The 18467-nt window shown below is 35.1% G+C and overlaps 1 protein-coding gene across 1 annotated transcript in view; it reads left to right on the top strand.

The window, feature by feature from the left end:
• HSD17B4 (hydroxysteroid 17-beta dehydrogenase 4) overlaps positions 1-18467 on the top strand; it is a gene marked incomplete at its 3' end in the record, with an annotated part of 46691 nt that overhangs the window by 13034 nt on the left and 15190 nt on the right. The window contains exons 3-10 of the mRNA XM_024743352.1: positions 2167-2274; positions 4213-4272; positions 5771-5792; positions 5898-5944; positions 7414-7498; positions 8590-8777; positions 14596-14687; positions 17299-17323. Of these exons, the coding sequence (XP_024599120.1) occupies positions 2167-2274; positions 4213-4272; positions 5771-5792; positions 5898-5944; positions 7414-7498; positions 8590-8777; positions 14596-14687; positions 17299-17323 (627 nt within the window). The remainder of the gene's footprint in view (positions 1-2166; positions 2275-4212; positions 4273-5770; positions 5793-5897; positions 5945-7413; positions 7499-8589; positions 8778-14595; positions 14688-17298; positions 17324-18467) is intronic.

Genomic DNA, 18467 nt, shown 5'->3' with positions numbered 1-18467 from the left:
GTTTGCTCTTGAACTTTCCCTTGCTTAGTTAAAAAGGGTCTTAAAAGACTGTTAGCAGCATGTTTTAAAATCTTGATTTTTAAAAATTGTTTCCTGTCATTTGAGTAATTGTACAGAAATAATTAAGAGGAATTTAGTCTTGAGAATCTTAACACTTTTTTTTTTTAATGTCGGATAACGTAAGCCTTTTCCCCATTATTTTATGTCTTTGCGGCATTTTTTATTTACAGTAAGGCTGTTAAGACTATATTGTTAGAAAAAATATATCCCAGTCCACATTTTGAAAAACTCATTTCCTTCAAGCGTAAAAGCACATTAGGCTAGCTTTGCTCGGTATCATCCCTGTATCTCCCTTTACCACCCAACCCCACTTGCAGCCCTCACCCCAGCCCCCGCAAAAGAGAACCATTCTTGAAAAGAAAAAAAAATCTTGTGGGCTTTCTTTTTTCCCCAGTTATGGTAATTATCAATTTGGTAATATTAAGAGACTTTAAATTTTAGTATAAACCTCTATGTCATTTATTAATTAATAATTTTTAAATTCCACACAGTATGTGTAATAACCCTACAAAAATGATCACTTTGCAATGCAAGTTAAGTCTTTGTCCCAGGTATTTGTTTTAAATTCCGTTTTTTCCAAGTTATTTGGCATTGATCTATATATCTTTTCATTTGTTTTTGCATGTTATTTTGTAAATAATTAACCTATTGTATAAATTACCTTCGTTATATTATTTAGTTATGTTGGCTTTTCTAAACTTTATGATGCAATTAGTGCATTAGTGTAGTTACCACATACTTAACTTTCCGTAGATTATAAACTCTGAGGATAGGCACCATTCTTATACATCTGTAGATTTCTGTAGATTTCCTTGCAAGTAGTAAATGTGCAATTAATGTTTGTATCTATATAATTGGATATAGGGAGATGTCACGTGGTAAGTGTGGTCAGTTGTTAAACCTATAAATTACATATATGGTATAAATTAGTGACTGAACACATATTAGTTGTGTATGTAAGTTTTGACCTCTTTCAATAAGTAGTTTTTATTTCTTTTTTTGGTAGACCATGACACACTATGTTTTATAAAAATTCATGTGTGCTTCTCCAAGAGTTTAATACTGTGCTTGTTCTGTATCACCATTCCTGTAAAGAAAGTCTTTCTTGACATGGAGAAGATATTTCACATTGTGTATTTAACCTTTCTTTGTTTCTTTTTTTTTTTAAATTATGGTAAGAACATTTAATATGAACATTTAACAAATTTTTAAGTGTGCAGTGCAGTATTATGAACTACAGGCACTATGTTGTGTGGCACATAAGATCTCTAGAACTTAATCATCTTGCATTATTGAAACTTTATGCCCACCGACTAGCAACTCCCCATTTTCTCCTCCCCCTAACCTCTGCAACCACCATTCTACTCTCTGATTCTATGAGTTTGACTATTTTACGTACTTTGATGTAAGTGGAATCATGCAGCATTTGGCCTTCTGTGACTGGGTTACCATATTATCTGCAAGGCTCATCCATGTCGTTACATATTGCAAAATTTCCTTCTTTTTTTAAAGGCTGAATAATAGTACATTGTATTTATGTACCACATTTTCTTTATCCATTTTTATCTGTCAGTTGATATTTAGATTATTTCTACATCTTGGCTGTTGTGAATAGTGCTGCATTGAACATTTGGAGTGCTGTTATCGCTTTGGTTGCTGATTTCAATTCTTTTGAATAAACACCTGGAAGTGGGATTGCTGGATCGTGTGGCAGTTCTATTTTTAATTTTTTGAAGAATGTCCATACTGTTTTCCTGTGTATTTAATCTTAAAAGTGATCTTTAGGTTTTTTTCTTTTCTTTCTTTTTGCTAAAAGTGGGTTGAATCATGGTATTTTTCTTTCCAAAAAAGGAGAAGCATTGCACAGTTAAAAATTTCATGACATGAACCTGTGTTTAAATATTTTTGCTGCTTCATATCTGTATTTAAAAGCAAAGAGGCATGTTTTGAAAGTACGTGTCTCATGGTGTGTTCAGTAAGATGGGAATATGGTAATAAGGAATTAGGAAGATGACTGAAGAAATACACTAATAATATAATTTCATTTCCAACTCATATTTTTAAGGTCTAGAACTGAATTCTTATTTGTTTATTTTTGCATTGCAGTGAATGATCTAGGAGGGGACTTCATGGGAGTTGGTAAAGGCTCCTTAGCTGCTGATAAGGTTGTTGAAGAAATAAGAAGGAAAGGCGGAAAAGCAGTGGCCAACTATGGTACAGTATTTTAGAGAACTATACTGCTTCTTTTATATTTCCTCAACTAATGCTGTTTCTCATGTTAATAATTATTGAGTAAATATCTTGGCATTCTAGTATAATTATGAAATTAGATTTTATCTAAGTCTGCCAAAGATGTTTAGTGATGTATTTTTTAAACTTTTGATGTAGATTATTTTGTGAGTCTAACTTTTATTCAGTTGTTTATTTAATATTTTTAATAATGAGCACATGATATAATCAGTACATTACTGTAGATGTGGATATGAATGCTCTTTTCTTGAAAGACCTGTCTTAGCTAAAAGGTCTTATGTGTTTCTTCAGAGTTCTTCTTTCTAAAATTGCTTTTAAAAAAAATTTCTTAAAGTAATACAGTGTAAGAAGTGAAGTGCCCCCCTTCTCTACCCAGCCTTCATATTCCATTCTGCACAGGTAATCATTGCTGTATGTAACTTTCTTATCTTTATGAAAATGTAAGAGTCAAAGTTAGGCATTAAAAATAAAGAAAAAATAACGACAGCAAATACAACCTTTATGTTTGATGTATTGATTCTAATAGTATTTGTAAGGAATCTTCTTGAATAGATTTACTTTAAAAAGATAGTACTTACTGACTTTTCTGAAAATTAGATTGTTTTTATGGGCCAGGGAGAAAATTAGATTGCCAATGACTTTATTCTGAAATTTTAGAGGAAAGGAAATAGGATATGATTTGTTTTGAGAGTTCAAGGGAATAATGAGACAGACATTTTAGTATCTTATTTCCACATTGAGAGTCTAGAAAAATGTTTTCAACTTAAAAAAAATTTCTGGGGTTTTAAAACCTATTTTGTAAAGATAAAGATTTCGGATTCTCTTCCCTGCCCCTCACTTTTGATATTCAACCTGTATCAATCAGGATTCAGTCAAGAAAACAGAAGCCCCTCTCGGTTTTCCAAGTGTGAAGGGTTATATACAACGAATTAGAGACTTACCATTGGAAGGTCTGGGCAGGTGCATGTCAGGGAAACTGTCGATGACCGTCTCAGCCTGTGGCAGGTGGTTTTCAAGAGCTCACCTAGATGTGCTGTCAGTCTCACATCTGCAGCCTGCTCACAAGATTGCCTGCATTTACAGTCTCCTCCTACTTTTCCTCCCTTTAAGCGAGTATCTCTTTTTGGCAGATCTAACTCAGGACCTTATGGGTCCCAGGGAAGGGACCTGGCTCCCCCTGTGATTGCAGAGGAAGTAGAAAGAGGCAGTGGTGATGTTGAGTTGACAGCTGACCATTTGACACACAGCTCTGGGGATATGAGCCCTTCTCCTGGGCTGATTAGCAGAAAATAACAAATCCATAATATTTCATTGAGCTTTACTTTTTGTAGTTAGTATTACAAAAACAGTAGGTTTGTTTTCCAAATGTAATGATACAGAATTGAACATGCTTTTTCAAATTAAACACGCTCCTTCTTCCCTCTCTCTCAAAGTCTCATTTGCATCCTTAAGGGGAAGTGCTTATGTGGCTATTTAAAATTCAATAGAAATGAAATAAAATAGAATATTCCATTTGTCATACTAGCCACATTCCAGGCCACATTTCAGTAGCCACATGTGGTTCGTGGTTACCGTATTAGTGCAGAAATAGGGCATTTCCATCTTCCCAGAAAGTTCTATTGGACCGTGGTATATTGTATATTATTTGTCAAATACTTCTCATTTACCCCCTCTCTCTTTTTTTTTTTTGTAGGTTAAAGGATTGTCTTAGGGACTGAATTTCTTTTGTAACATGTATCATTTATATTTTAGTTTTTTATGTGCCTGCAATATGAATGTATTTTCCTTGGAAACAGGTTCTGTTGAATGAATAGTATCTGTCATGTGCTCTGAGCCACAGAATCTAGAAGTCATTTGTAAGGGATATTACTGAAGTTTTGTCCTAATTTCCCTTTCCCTCAGATTCAGTGGAAGCAGGAGAGAAGGTTGTGAAGACAGCACTGGATGCTTTTGGAAGAATAGGTAATGTTTCTTTGCATTTATGGTACTAACAGAGCAGCTTCTACCTTTCTAATGAAATATTTTTTATTTCCCTTTTGTTTATTAAAAACTCATTTTTGGTAATCAAATTTTTAGATTTGTTTTAAATTTTAATTTTTTTTTTTTTTTGCGGTACGCGGGCCTCTCACTGTTGTGGCCTCTCCCATTGTGGAGCACAGGCTCCGGACGCGCAGGCTCAGTGGCCATGGCTCATGGGCCCAGCCGCTCCGCGGCATGTGGGATCCTCCTGGACCGGGACACGAACCCGTGTCCCCTGAATCAGCAGGTGGACTCTCAACCACTGCGCCACCAGGGAAGCCCCCAATTTTTTTTTTTTACATACCCTAATCTTATTCCACAGAGGGCTTGAGGTGACAGTTTTTATGCATGTATGTGTTGAGTTTGTTTTATATTTTTTTGTACTTTAAGAACCTTTAAAAAAACTTGTAAGTATTTTCTAAGTTTCCTTTTTATAATAATTTAATCATACCCCAAATATATTTAGAAAATAAAAAATAAATCAGTATTTTGGCAATAGAAGACCCAGTGGAATATTTTAGATAATTATAATGATTCAGATTAAAATGATTCAGTATCTTGCAAATTAAGATGAATTATATAAAATAAAAATCTTCATCTTTAAGAAGCATTTCAAATATATTGTTTAATTTTCCTGACTTAGTCCCATACATTGTTAGTAAAAGGTTATTGGATTACTAGAGGGAAACTACTGCAGATAAACCCAACATGTTTATAATCTGAAAAATGTTAATTTTTGTAGTTTGAATGTGTTCCCCTCCCTCCCCCTTTTTTTGGTCTAGCGTATATATGTTTCTAGATATATTTGGTTGAGCTTATGAGAGACGTGTTCACATAGTGTCTGACACAGGGATAGAGACCACAAAGTTTTGAAGTCATAAGGTGAAAATAGCCACAAGATGGTGGTTGAACCTTAAGAAACAATCCCTTTTTTTTTTATAGTGAGAATGCAGTTATGTATTAAGATAGGCCATCAGTTTCTAACTCTAATGGTTTCCTTTCTGGGCTTTTGACCTTTGAGTGGCAAGGAAAAATCTTTTAACTTTCCCAGTGAATTTTGAAGTTAATTGAGGGATGCCTTACGATTACCACTGAGTTCTAAGAACCTAAGAGTTGTGTGACTGCTAATTCTGTAAATAAGCTCACAGAATTTTGGCAGAAGGTAGAGGTGGAAACATTTAGGTATGTAGACTTGAGAGGAAAGCACTGATATAATGGGGTATTTATTGTGCTTTTGTGAACCAGATTTTGTTTTGCTATATAAACAAATATAAACAAAGGTATAAAATTTTGTTCTGCTAGCACTTGTTACCTATTATATCTACTTTTCCATGAGCGGGGGGCAGGCAGGGAACACTTTTGAAAGAAATGTGAGTTGTAAGCAAAGGCAAATTAATATGCTTGCTTTTATATTTGTGACTTGAATATTTTTATATTGTAGATGTTGTGATCAACAATGCTGGGTGAGTATTTCTTTTTAAATTTCCAATAAAGTAATGTACATGCAAACTTTTTTTTTTTTAAGTGTTGACTTTCTCTTCTCAACATACGTAATATCAATTTTTTAGAATTTTGAGGGACCGTTCCTTTGGTAGAATAAGTGATGAAGACTGGGGTAAGTTATTTTAAATATATGTTCTCTGGAACATACTTATCCATTTAGCCTTCTAATATTTGATATATTTATACACTTAAGGAAAAACTTGCTTCTACCTATTTTTGCTTCTGCTAATATAAGTGATGAATAAGCTTTAAAACTGAAAATGAACAGTTGGCAGAAAAGGCTTTTGTGACTTTCGTCTGTTTCCCTTTTTCTCTTTGAGAGATTGTCAGCATTTTCTTGCAGTATTAGCTGTTTCTAACAGCCTTTTGCATGCTTGTCTGGCTGTATGATTCTTATTTCAAGAGCAAGAGCAGGCTATGGAAGAGAGTCTGAGGCACTAAAAATGATGGAGATCGGAGAAGTGGGTGGGAAAAACCTAGATATAATTTTGAAACTTCTAATAAGTAGGAAAAATTTCCATTAGGAATGTCATGTTGGAAAGATTGAGTTTAGATGATGAACAATCACAGTTATAAAATTTTTTTATCCTGTTTGCTCTTTTTTGCCCTTACTTTCACTGGCTATCAGAACTAAAACAAGCATTGGTGGCTGAGATGGTGGCAGGCATAGTAACTGAGATGAATTACATCATTGTTTATAGAGTGTGTTTCTGGGAAATATTGCCAGAAGTTCTTTTGGAAGAAGCAAGATATCTTTCTGACTTAGAAGTAAGCAAAGACAGGCTTTTAGTTTCCAATTCCCTTACAATAACTGAAGAAAAAAAGGAGCTGAGAAAGATAGAATTTGTTGGCAGAGGAGACTTAAGCTGGTGCTTTGCTTTGAGCTCTCATGGGGCTGGAGTGTGTCCTCTTCTGGTTTCATCAGAGTAAGATTAAATCTAGAGTTGTTTGTTTATCTGAATCATCCTCCAAGTTGTCTGTTCATTAGATTGACATTTCAGAAAGCAGGCTTCTCTGTCTCTCTTTTTCCCTCTTCCCCTCCCCCTCTTTCCTACACCTCCATGCCCCGACCCCCAGCTCTCTCAAACTCATTTGCAAATCCTGTTAAAAATAGGGATTTAGGGATATACTGAACATTTTATAAACATTTCTTGATGAAGAACTGAGTGGTTTTTGATTATGCTTTAACTCATGTTTGTGTTGAGTCCCAATTATATATGTACAATTCTTGGTTATTTGTATTAATGAATTTTTATATAAAATAGGCAAAAATTAAAGATGGCATTGTACTTAGATGTACATAGGCATCGTATTTAGGTGGCATTGTATTTATGATAAAGTTAGCTATATTAGATAATAATCTAATCATAAATTATAGGCAAAATGGGTATGAATTATTGGTTGGTTATGTAACTAGAACTAAAGCTAAAATGATTACTCGGAGTGCAATGTGACAATAGTTGATTTTGAATGCTAGGTATAAAATGAACATTTTTGTATAAGTAAGTCATTGCTTATGTTGATTCTGAGATAGCTCTGTCTAAATTTGACAATATTCATGATAAAAATTTCTTATTTTAGATATCATCCAGAGAGTTCATTTGCGGGGCTCATTCCTGGTGACCCGGGCAGCGTGGGATCACATGAAGAAACAGAAATTCGGAAGGTAGAGTTGTATGTGGCTGTCAAGGGGGATTGGAGATGCCGTGTGTGGGTTCTTATGTACAGAGGAAAAGAATTGCTTTGACGTTGAAAAATACACCTTCAGATATGCACAGGCTTTTTAAATGTAGTTTTGGCAGATGCCTCCCCATTACACTGGTGTCAGTCATAGATTAACGAGCTGGACAACTTAGTATTTCTTTTTACCTCCTACTTTTCATTATTAATGATTCTCCTGCTATTCTCTGATATTTTAGCAGTACAAACATTGAGGATTCAGCAGTACTTTATTCTCTAACGAAAATATCATTTTTTGTGTCCAGTGACCAACTGGGGAGAGATGAGTGGATGTTTTCTACTAGCTGGCACTGGTCAGACATGAGTTAGTCTTTGTAAACTAGGAACGGTAAGACTCTTATAGTTGCGTCTGTGTGACTCAGACGTGGCAGACCTAGTAAGTGGCCCCATGCGCTCTAATGTAAAAGTTATTCCTGTTAACTTAGGGTTCACACGCATCTACTAGATGTAAATTGCGTGTGATAGCTGTTCTTATTGGAGAGTTCTAGTATATCCTGATACTAGCAGTTTCTGAAAGTAAATGATAGGATTTACTTGTTCTACTAAGTAGAGTAAGTGAGATTAGGTCAGGTTATGAGATGGTATTGTTTTAATATGAGGCATTTAATATTATCCACAAAGGGAAAGGAGCAAAGTAATGAGGACTAAAGAATTAGAACTTCATGATCTAATACTTCTTACTAAAATTTTAACTTGTAAATTGGCAGTTTATTTTGTGTTTATAAATACTTATTGTTTTCAGTAGATAATGAATATACATTCTTACACTTGAATTCATTTGATACTGACCAGGGATTCTTTCTAAAACAATAAAATCTTGCAGTTGAATTTTGAGAGATTGCTTTTATTATTTATATTAATTTAGATATATGAATCATGACTTTAAGAACCTAATGGCAGTATACAGAGTTGCTTTTGACAGATATAATAGTAATGAAAAAGAAAAAAAAATGCTTAGAGTTGCAACGTTATCAAAATATAGAAAAGAGGATGGTGAGAGATTGATTTTCCTTTTAGGATCATCATGACTTCATCGGCTTCAGGAATATATGGTAACTTTGGCCAGGCAAATTATTGTGCTGCAAAGCTGGGTCTTCTGGGCCTTTCAAATTGTCTTGCAGTTGAAGGCGAGAAAAGCAACATTCATTGTAACACTATCGCCCCTACTGCTGGATCACGGTTGACCCAGAACATTTTGCCTGATGGTAAGTAGTTTAGATTTTTTTAATGCTGTTCCTCACATACCTGTGTGGTGTGAGCTTTGTAAAAGTATTTAATTTTTTGAGTAGCTAAAAGAATTTCCTTACAATTTAAAAAAGCATTATGTGTAGTTTATGTTCATTATAGAAAATTTAGGACAGCACAAACAAACAGAATATGACCCATAATTCTACCACACTGAGATAAACTTTCTCTTTGTGTAGGTAGACATACATACATTTTTTCTTTACAGAATGAGGTAATAGCATTCTTACTGTTTTATAATAATAATTATTTAAAACAATTAATAGATTATGTTTTTTAGGGCAGTTTTAGGTTTATAGAAGAATTGAACAGGTAATAAAGAGAGTGCCCGTATACTCCTCCTCCCACCCAGTTTTACGTCGGTGTGCTACATTTATTATAATTGATGAACCAGTATTGATCAATTTTTATTTATTTATTTGGCTGCATCGAGTCGTTGAGGCATGTGGGATCTTTCGTTGTGGTGCGCGGGCTTTTCTCAAGTTGTGGCATGTGGATTTTCTCTCTCTAGTTGCGGCACATGGGCTCCAGGGTGCGTGGGCTCTATATTTTGTGGCACACTGTCTCTCTTGTTGAGGCATGTGAGCTCGGTAGTTGTGGCACCCGGGCTTAGTTGACCCTCAGCATGTGGGATCGTAGTTCCTTGACCAGGGATCGAACCTGCATCCCTGCATTGGAAGGCGGATTCTTTACCACTGGACCACCAGAGAAGTCCCTGATTGATTATTATTAACTATAGTTAATAGTTTACTTTAGGGCTCGCTCTTTAGGTTGTATGATTATATGCGTTTTCACAAATGCATGATGTTATGTACCCATGATTATAGATCATACAGAATGGTTTCATTCTAAAAATCCCCTGTGTTCCATCTCTTCATCCTCTCCTCTTTTTCACAAATGTCTGGGAGGATTGAAGCTCATTTCTTTCTATCACTACATAATATTACATGGTATGTAGGTGCCACAATTTTTTTTTTCATTCACCTATTGTGGAACATTTTGATTGCTTCCAGTTTTTGACAGTTGTGAGTGAAGCTGCTATAAACATTCATGTGCAGGTTTTTGTGTGGACGTAAGTTTTCAACTCATTTGGGTAAATATTAAAGAGGATAATTGCTGGATTGTATGGTAAGACTATCTTTAGCTTTGTAAAAATTTCCAAACTGTCTTCCAAAATGGCTGTATCGTTTTTCATTCCCACTAGCAGTGAGAGTTCTTGTTGCTCCACATCTTTGCCAGCATTTATTATTGTTAGTCTTTTGCATTTTAGTTCTTTTAATAGGTGTGTAGGGTATTTCATTGTTTTAATTTGCAGCTCCCTAATGACTTATGATGTTGTGCATTTTTTTCCTGTGCTTATTTGCCATTTATTTGTCTTCCTTGATGTTTCTGTTCTTATTTTTTGCTCATTTTTAAATTGGGTTCTTTGTTTTCTTTTTTTGGGGGGGGGTTCTTTGTTTTCTTGTTGTTGAGTTTTAAGAGTTCCATGAATATTTTGGAAACAAGTTCTTTATCAGATATGTGTTTTGCAAATATTTTTTCCCAGTCTTTAGCTTATTTTTTTATTCTCTTTAGTCTCTTTCACTTTTTTTTTCGCCCCCCCACCCAGGTTTATTGAGATATAATTTAGTCTCTTTCACTTTTGAAGGATAATTTCACTGGGTACAGAATTCTGGGTTGGTAATTTTTTTCTTTTAGCACCTGAAATCTTTCACTCCACTCTTCTTTTGCTTACATGGTTTCTGAAGGAGAGTCTGACATAATTCTTCCCTTGTTTCTTTATGCATAAGGTATTTTTTCCCTCTGTGTTCCTCCAAGATTTTCTCCTTGTTTTTTTCTGCAGTTTGAATATAGTATGCATAACAATAGGTGTAGATTTTTGGCAATATTCTACTTGATGTCTTCTGAGCTTCCTGGATCTGTGATTAACTTTGGAAAATTCTCAGCCATCACTACTTAAAATATTTCTTCTGTTGTTTTCTTTTTTTCTTCTACTTCTGGTATTACCATTATGTGCCTGTTCTTTTTATTTTAATTAATTAATTGATTAATTTATTTGGTTGGGCCGGGTCTTAGTTGCAGCAGGTGGGCTCCTTTAGTTGCAGCTCACGGACTCCTTAGTTGTGGCTTGCAGGCTGCTTAGTTGCAGCACGTGTACTCCTTAGTTGTGGCACGCAAACTCTTAGTTGTGACATGCAGACTCTTAGTTGCAAGATCTAGTTCCCTGGCCAGGGATTGAACCCGGGCCCCCTGTGTTGGGAGTGTGGAGTCTTAACCGCTGTGCCACCAGGGAAGTCCCAATATATCTTTTGTAATTATACCACAGTTCTTAGATATTCTATTCCCTTTTATTTTTTTGTCCTTTTTTCTCTTTGCATTTCATTTCAGTTTGGGAAGTTTCTATTGACATATATTCAAATCAAGCTTACTGAGTTTTCTTTTTTCATTTCAAAATGTTTTATATATATATATACATATATATATATGTATATATATATTCCCCACCACTGCGCCACCAGGGAAGCCCTGTTTTTGTTTTTGAGCATTTCCTTTTGATTTTTTTAGCATTTACTTCTGTCTGCTTACAGTAGTCATCTGTTCTTGTAAGTTGTCCACTTTTCTCCATTAGAGCCCTTAGCATGTTAATCACAGTTACTTTAAATTCCTAGTTTGATAATTCCAAAATCTCTGCTATATTTCAAGCTGGTTCTGAGGCTTGCTTTGTTTCTTCAGCCTGTACTTTTCTTGCCTTTTAGCATGCCTTGAAATTTTTGTTGAAAACAGAACATGATGTATTGGGGTAGTAGAAAGTGTGGTATTCAGAGCTTTATTGTGAGGTTTCATGTTTATCTAGCTAGGAGTTAGGTTGCATTTATTGGTTGCTGTAGCTGTTGGTGTCAGAGGCTACATTTTCCTCTTTGTCATTGTTTTTGTGTCCCCTGTTGTCTTTGGGTTTCCCTAGGTACTCTGTGTTTGCAGCTCTCTCAGTTGTAATCCACTGTTGTTATACTGGAGCCCTGTTGAAGTGGCTGTAAATTATGGTGAGGGGAAGTGTTCTATAATCTTATGATTAAATCCCCATGTTTTTTAGCAGGTCAAAGTCTCTGGACTCTCACCTTCAGTAGAGTTTTTTAACCTTTTTTTTTTTTTTATCCCCTTATTTGAGACAGGAAAGCTAGATGGGTTCCACTAGTCTAATTGCTCTTCCCTTAAGTCAGATAAGGCTCTGGTAGCTTCCCTTGAGGATAGGCCTTTGTTAAGGAGAACAGAATGCTCTGGGCATATTTCAAAATGATTTTGTTTTATTGATTTATTTTGTTACCCTCTCCCTTTTTCTCTGTAACATTTCAAAGCAAATCTTAGATGTTGCATCTCACCTAATAAATACTTGGAAATGTGTCTCTAACAGATATGGACATTGTAACCACACTGCCAATATCACACCAAATAAAATAATTCATTAACATTGTCTAATACCAAATTTATATGAAAACTTCCTCATTATCTAAAAAATATCTTTTTAGAGTTAGTTTATTCCACAGTGATCTAAACAAGGTTCACAGTCGTTTTGTTACTGTATCTCTTAAGTTTTATTTAACATATAATAGCTCATTCTCCTTTTTAAAAAAGTGCCAATTATTTGTGGAAGAAACTGCGAGTTCATTTGTCCTGAAGACTATTCCTCATTCTTGATTTGGATTGCCTTTGCACTTTTGTGGAAAATCAATTGACCATGTATGTATGTGTGGGTCTATTTCTGGATTGTCTGTTCTGTTGTATTGATCTATGGGCCTGTCCTTTTACCAATACCATGATGTTTTAATTACTATAGTTTTACAGTAAGTCTTGAAATCAGGTAATGTGAGTCTTCCAACTTTGTTCTTTGAAAACATGAAATACAGAGTTTTAAATTTAAAAATTTAAATGTATGATTGAGAGCCAATGCTTATTTATTTAGTTATATAATAAATAGAATACTTGACTGGTGGAAAACTGTGTACGGTTTTTGATACTCCTGGTTTTAACATATTTCTAAAAAGAAAATATCTATAATACTTTAAAAGTAGTTTCTGTGAAACAGTACAAAACAGTTGATGAGTGAAATTACTTTAGAATTAGCTACTTCATGGCACACAAATGCTTTTTCACAGTACCATTTCACTTTCCACGTTTGAGCTAACGTTCATTTTAGAACTTGGAATTTGTAATACCAAACAAGTATGTACTTGCTAGCTTTTCCTAAGAGCTGTGCCTAACCAGTTTGCTTTAGTGTAGAATAGCTATTTGTACCTGAGATCTAATTTTTTTCCCTTTTCTTTTGTCAACAGGGCCATTTAAAAAAGTCCCTTATTTTAAAAACTCTTATACTCTCATATCTTATTGAAGGAATTCTTGTTAAAGAACTGGATTATTTAAGTATAATACTACATACATATGCACAACAGTGTAGGTTACTGGCAAGAAGTAAAGCATCAAAATGTAATGCATAGGGGCTTCCCTGGTGGCGCAGTGGTTGAGAGTCCGCCTGCCGATGCAGGGGACGCGGGTTCGTGCCCTGGTCCGTGAGGATCCCACATGTCGCGGAGCGGCTGGGCCCGTGAGCCATGGCTGCTGAGCCTGTGCGTCCGGAGCCTGTGCTCCGCAACGGGAGAGGCCACAGCAGTGAGAGGCCCGTGTACCGCAAAAAAAAAAAAAAAAAAAAAAAGTAATGCATAGTCATGAACTCACTGCGCAACCCAAGAATTGGAACATTACTTGCATCTAACTTTATACCTTCTATTCTATTCCTCTGCTTCATGCCAAGAGACAACCACTATTTAGAATTTTATGCTTATCATTTCTGTACTAGACTCCTACCTAAGTCACTTTTTGCCATTGGCTGTAGACTTTCTTGGGGAAGCAGCAAGTTTTCAAGAAAATATTGAAAACTTCAGCTTTTAAATTTGCTTTCCTTTGAGAATGTAACTTCCATTAATTTTGACCTCTAGAGATGTTAAGTCACTGTTTAATGTAGTATCTTTTATGCCCACCAAACCCTAGTCTAGTGAAAGATGTTTGGAGAATAAGATGTACTTTAGACAAATAATTTAATCTTTCTGGACCTGCTTTCTCTTCTGTAAAAGAAGAGAGTTGTTACAGATCATTTTTAAAAGCCCTTCAGATTCTGAATTTCTGTTATTTTAAATTTTGGTATTTATTACTTGTTTAGAAAAAGCTGAAAATTTATTTTGCCTCAGCATTTTTCCTCTTTTCCTCTGAAATACTAACTTACAGGCTGTTAAAGGAATTATTTGTTAAAGAACCAGGTGTTAAGAGTAATGTGTGGAGACATTTGCAATTTCTTTTCCCCCTTTGAAATATATTTGAAAAATGGAAAGTCATATATGTGACTTACATGTTTCTTACATGAAATGAAACATAATCTTAGGATGAATACTCATGAACTAACTTCCCAAGCTGTATTAGTTATTTGCAGCTTTAACATGTCTTCTAAACTGTACGTTACCCATCTTGGAAAGGTATATCTGATGCCTTCTATGTTAGAAGCCTGAATGTCTCCATTGGGATGAAAAGATTCTTCTAAAAGCCTTGGATGTTCATACTAATTAATTATGTATATCTAATTTTTTTCTTGTTTATTTAAAAAGTCTCTGAACCTATAATTTTATAAGTGAGGAATTTTCAGAAAGTAAAATGATTGATTGAATATGTATATATTCTTGTTGATAGATTTTTTTTTTTTGTTTTTTTTTTTTTTTTTTTGGCTGTTTATTTCAGATCTTCTGGAAGCTCTGAAGCCAGATTATGTGGCACCCCTGGTCCTTTGGCTTTGCCATGAGAGTTGTGAGGAAAATGGTGGCTTGTTTGAGGTATTCTGCACCTTTGCACTTTCTCCCAAAGCAATATTTGTGTAATTAAATATAAAAAAATGATTCAAAAATTAGTATTTTCCAATTGTTCACATTTGTAAAAATCTGCATCAGTTGGTATCACTTGTATATTTTTTAATATTATGTATATGTTATAATTAAGGAACAAGTATGACTAATGTCCTTTTTTGAGAAAGTAACAGCAACTTTGTAAATTGTTCTTCCCTAGTTCTTCATTTCTGATATTCTTGTCAAATGAAAATGTGACTGACTGGTTTGATGTGTTTAGTCAGATACAGAAAGTCTCATTTGGTTAGAGATGCTGAGTAGTAAAGTGGAAGGACAGAGGTGATGGTTTAAAGTCAGCCAGGCCAGGTTTTGATTTCTTGCTCTGGTAATTGCTGGCTCGCTGGAATATTGTACAAATTAACCTCCCTGCGTTTTAGTTTTCTTGGGGTTTTGTTGTGAGAACTGGAGATCATATTTTTAAACTCTTAGCATACAGAGCAGTCACCCCTCAATTTTAACTATTATATCAGTATAGCAGGAATTCAGTCTGGGTATGATAGATCAGTAAACACAACTTATTATTTGTATTAACTTTAAAAATAAACTTTGCTGTTTCCCTGTTGCAAAGCTTTACATGTTTGCTATAAAAATAAAAACCACACATAATCCTACCATCCAGTGAGGTTCAGTTTTCACTCTATAATCAAAGTTCCTTTAGATCTCCTTATGCTGACTTATACATTTTTTAGTCCTCATTTGAGTTTGATCTCTTTTTTCTTTTCTAGCATGAACTGTTATATTTTAGACCACCCCCCTTTATTTGATTCTCTGTGGTAATATAATAATAAACCTGTTGCATGTGGAATACATGACATCCAAAGATATTTCTTGGTAGCAAAATTACCTGGCTCAGTTTGAAGTGAATGATATATATTAGCCTGATTTATTTGAATAAAAAGCTGTTTAGTAAATGAAAAACAGTCTACATATGTCTATGCAGAGATAGGTGCCTCTGCTTTCTTAATCACAGTCGTTGATTGTGAATTGTGGAAAATTAGAGGTGGAAAGAACTTTACAACTCTAGATTTACAGAAGAGAAATTTAATAATATCAAGCCATGTGGAGCTCAAAATTTGGTCTGCCTGTCTTTTTATCTCATTAAGGAATTTTAAAAAAATTCTTTGTCTTTTACATTTATGTTTGTTATTAATTCTGTGAACAAAAATAATATATGCTTTTGTAGAAAACTTCAAATATATAGGGGAGTATATAGAGGAAAATAAAAATCACCCACATTACCACTATCGAGAGATAACTCCTATTAATATTTTTGTGGATATTCTTTTCCAGTCTTTTATTAGATGTGCATTTTACACGAATAGGCTTTTTTTTTTTAGGTATACAGTTTACACACACACCCAAACATACACAGATAACTAGGGTAATGCTGTAGATGAAGTTTTGTGTGTTGTTCTTTTATTTTACTATATTGTGAACATTTTTAGTAAGGGACATTTGCTGTGTGAGATTGAGTACAAAATACAGTAAGAGAGGTGTGTAATATCCTGACTTAAACCCTGAATGTAAATTAACACTTTGTTTGCCAAGTTTTGATAGATATCTAGAGTGGCAGATAGAGATTTTTTGGATCGACTGGAGCTGTTGTTTCTAGCACCTGTGAGGAGTTTGCAGCTTGTTGCTTCACTCCCCAAGTATAGTAAAAGATGATATTTTTCTTGCCTGTTATCAGTACCACTGCCACTTTAACTACTCTGACAGCATCAAGGCCGATTGTCCTGTTAATATACGTAAAAGAATGAGTGATTAAAAAGCCATACCCTTGAGCATAGAGCCACTGAGAAGTGTGCTGTCTGCTGGTACAGTTTCTTCCGTTATATGCATGTGGAACACTGTAGTTGTGGTATTTGAAGATATGACAAACAGATTTTCTTACATCAGACATTGTCTTCTGAGGATTTCCTTGAATGGCTTCTAGAAAAAATGTCATCTTTCTGTATGGTGATTAATGTATTTGGTCATTTTCCTTATTTCTATATAAAGGTGTTTCATTAAAATTAGTATATGTAGTTAATTAAGTCAAACCCTGGCTTTATTTTTCTTTGCTTTTTATTTATTTTTATTCATTAAGTCTTTCTAGAAGACCATGTATTTCAAGTGATGTGCTGGGCAGATTTGGTATTTATATTGTTTAATCTTCATGGTTACTTCATGAAGAGTGTATTATTATCCTGATTTTACATAAGGGGAATCTTGAGTTTAGGGAAGTCAAATTATTTAACCAGGATCAGACAGCTAGTCTGTAGAAGAACTGGTATCACACCTTGGTTTCTGTGCAAAGTCATGCTTTTCTACTACATGCATTTCTGCTATATTGTGTTGCTTTATTTTTCTACTCTGATAACATGAATAGTGCAAAGGCATGCGGGCCAACGGACTTTTGTAGAGCTGCATTATTTTCATCCATTGTCATCTAGCATTCTGATACTCGTAAAAAGATAGCTGCCTGTTTTGTTAATTTCATAAAAATTTTATTAGTAATTTCACATTAGATGGTATAACTTCTTCCTCCTCTTTTTGGTAGGTTGGAGCAGGATGGATTGGAAAATGTAAGTCTCTTTTGGTTTTTGGTTTGCCATACATTATTTCCATATCTTTAAAACTGCATATCCAGGTAGAGCTGGATAAAGACCTTGTCAAATGCTGAACCATTGGATTTAGTGCACGCATAATCAAACTCAAACATTGTTATAGCAACAGGTCTTCTAAAACATGGAAGTTGCCCTGCAGGCCTGTGGTATTTTCAAGGATCTTTTCAATTTTTTTCCTATTAGCAGTGCTTATTCGATATTTGTTGTGTCCTATTCAGAACTGGCTGTTTCTTCAGACAGCACAGTCTCTCTTTATATTGATGTTTGTCTTCCCATGTCTCCGACACCCCACATGCCTGTTCAGCAGAGTAGTGAGTGGGAGGGAGGGCATTTTTTGAAGATGGGAAGAGCTGTGTCCTAGGCAAGTTCTCCAGTTATCTCAGTGATTCTTTTCTTCCTTGGAGCATGAGACATCAGGAGGAGACAGTGGGAAATCACACTGGACAGCTTTCTAGAAGCGAACTTGCAGCTGAGCTATAGAAATTATTCTCCTTCAGCCCAATAGTAAATTCATCTGGCTTAAATCCTCTCTTCCCCCAGTTCTTAAACCTTGCGAGCTCCAAATTGGATAATTACTGTATGGTGTTTAAAAAAAATTGTGAACATTCCAGTATCCCAATTCAAGTTTTCAGTTGGATGCTGGTATCAAAATTAATTGAATTATTTAAAAGGCTGCCATTACTGGATGACATTGTTACAACATATTGTATAGTATTATTAATGACTGTTCTCTAAGTTATGAAGTAACTTACTCAAACATTTTTAAGTGTCTTGTGACATCTTTTAAGAAAGGAAGATCAGTTGTTGCAATAAAAGCTGTATATGGGACTTTATCAATAGGAAATCTCTAGAAGCTTCTGTCATTCCCCAGGACAAACCTTCAATTTAGTAATCATCAAAGTCTGACCATTCGGGGCTTCCCTGGTGGCGCAGTGTTTGAGAGTCTGCCTGCCGATGCAGGGGACGCGGGTTCGTGCTCCGCTCCGGGAAGATTCCACATGCCGCCGAGCGGCTGGGCCCGTGAGCCATGGCCGCTGAGCCTGCGCGTCCGGAGCCTGTGCTCCCCAGTGGGAGAAGCCGCAACAGTGAGAGGCCCGCGTAC

This window comes from Neophocaena asiaeorientalis, unplaced genomic scaffold (assembly GCF_003031525.2).
Source record: "Neophocaena asiaeorientalis asiaeorientalis breed wild unplaced genomic scaffold, Neophocaena_asiaeorientalis_V1.1 scaffold26, whole genome shotgun sequence".
In the NCBI taxonomy this organism is placed as follows: domain Eukaryota; kingdom Metazoa; phylum Chordata; class Mammalia; order Artiodactyla; family Phocoenidae; genus Neophocaena; species Neophocaena asiaeorientalis.
Note: the sequence above shows the minus strand (reverse complement) of the source record. Positions and strands in the feature narration are given on the sequence as shown.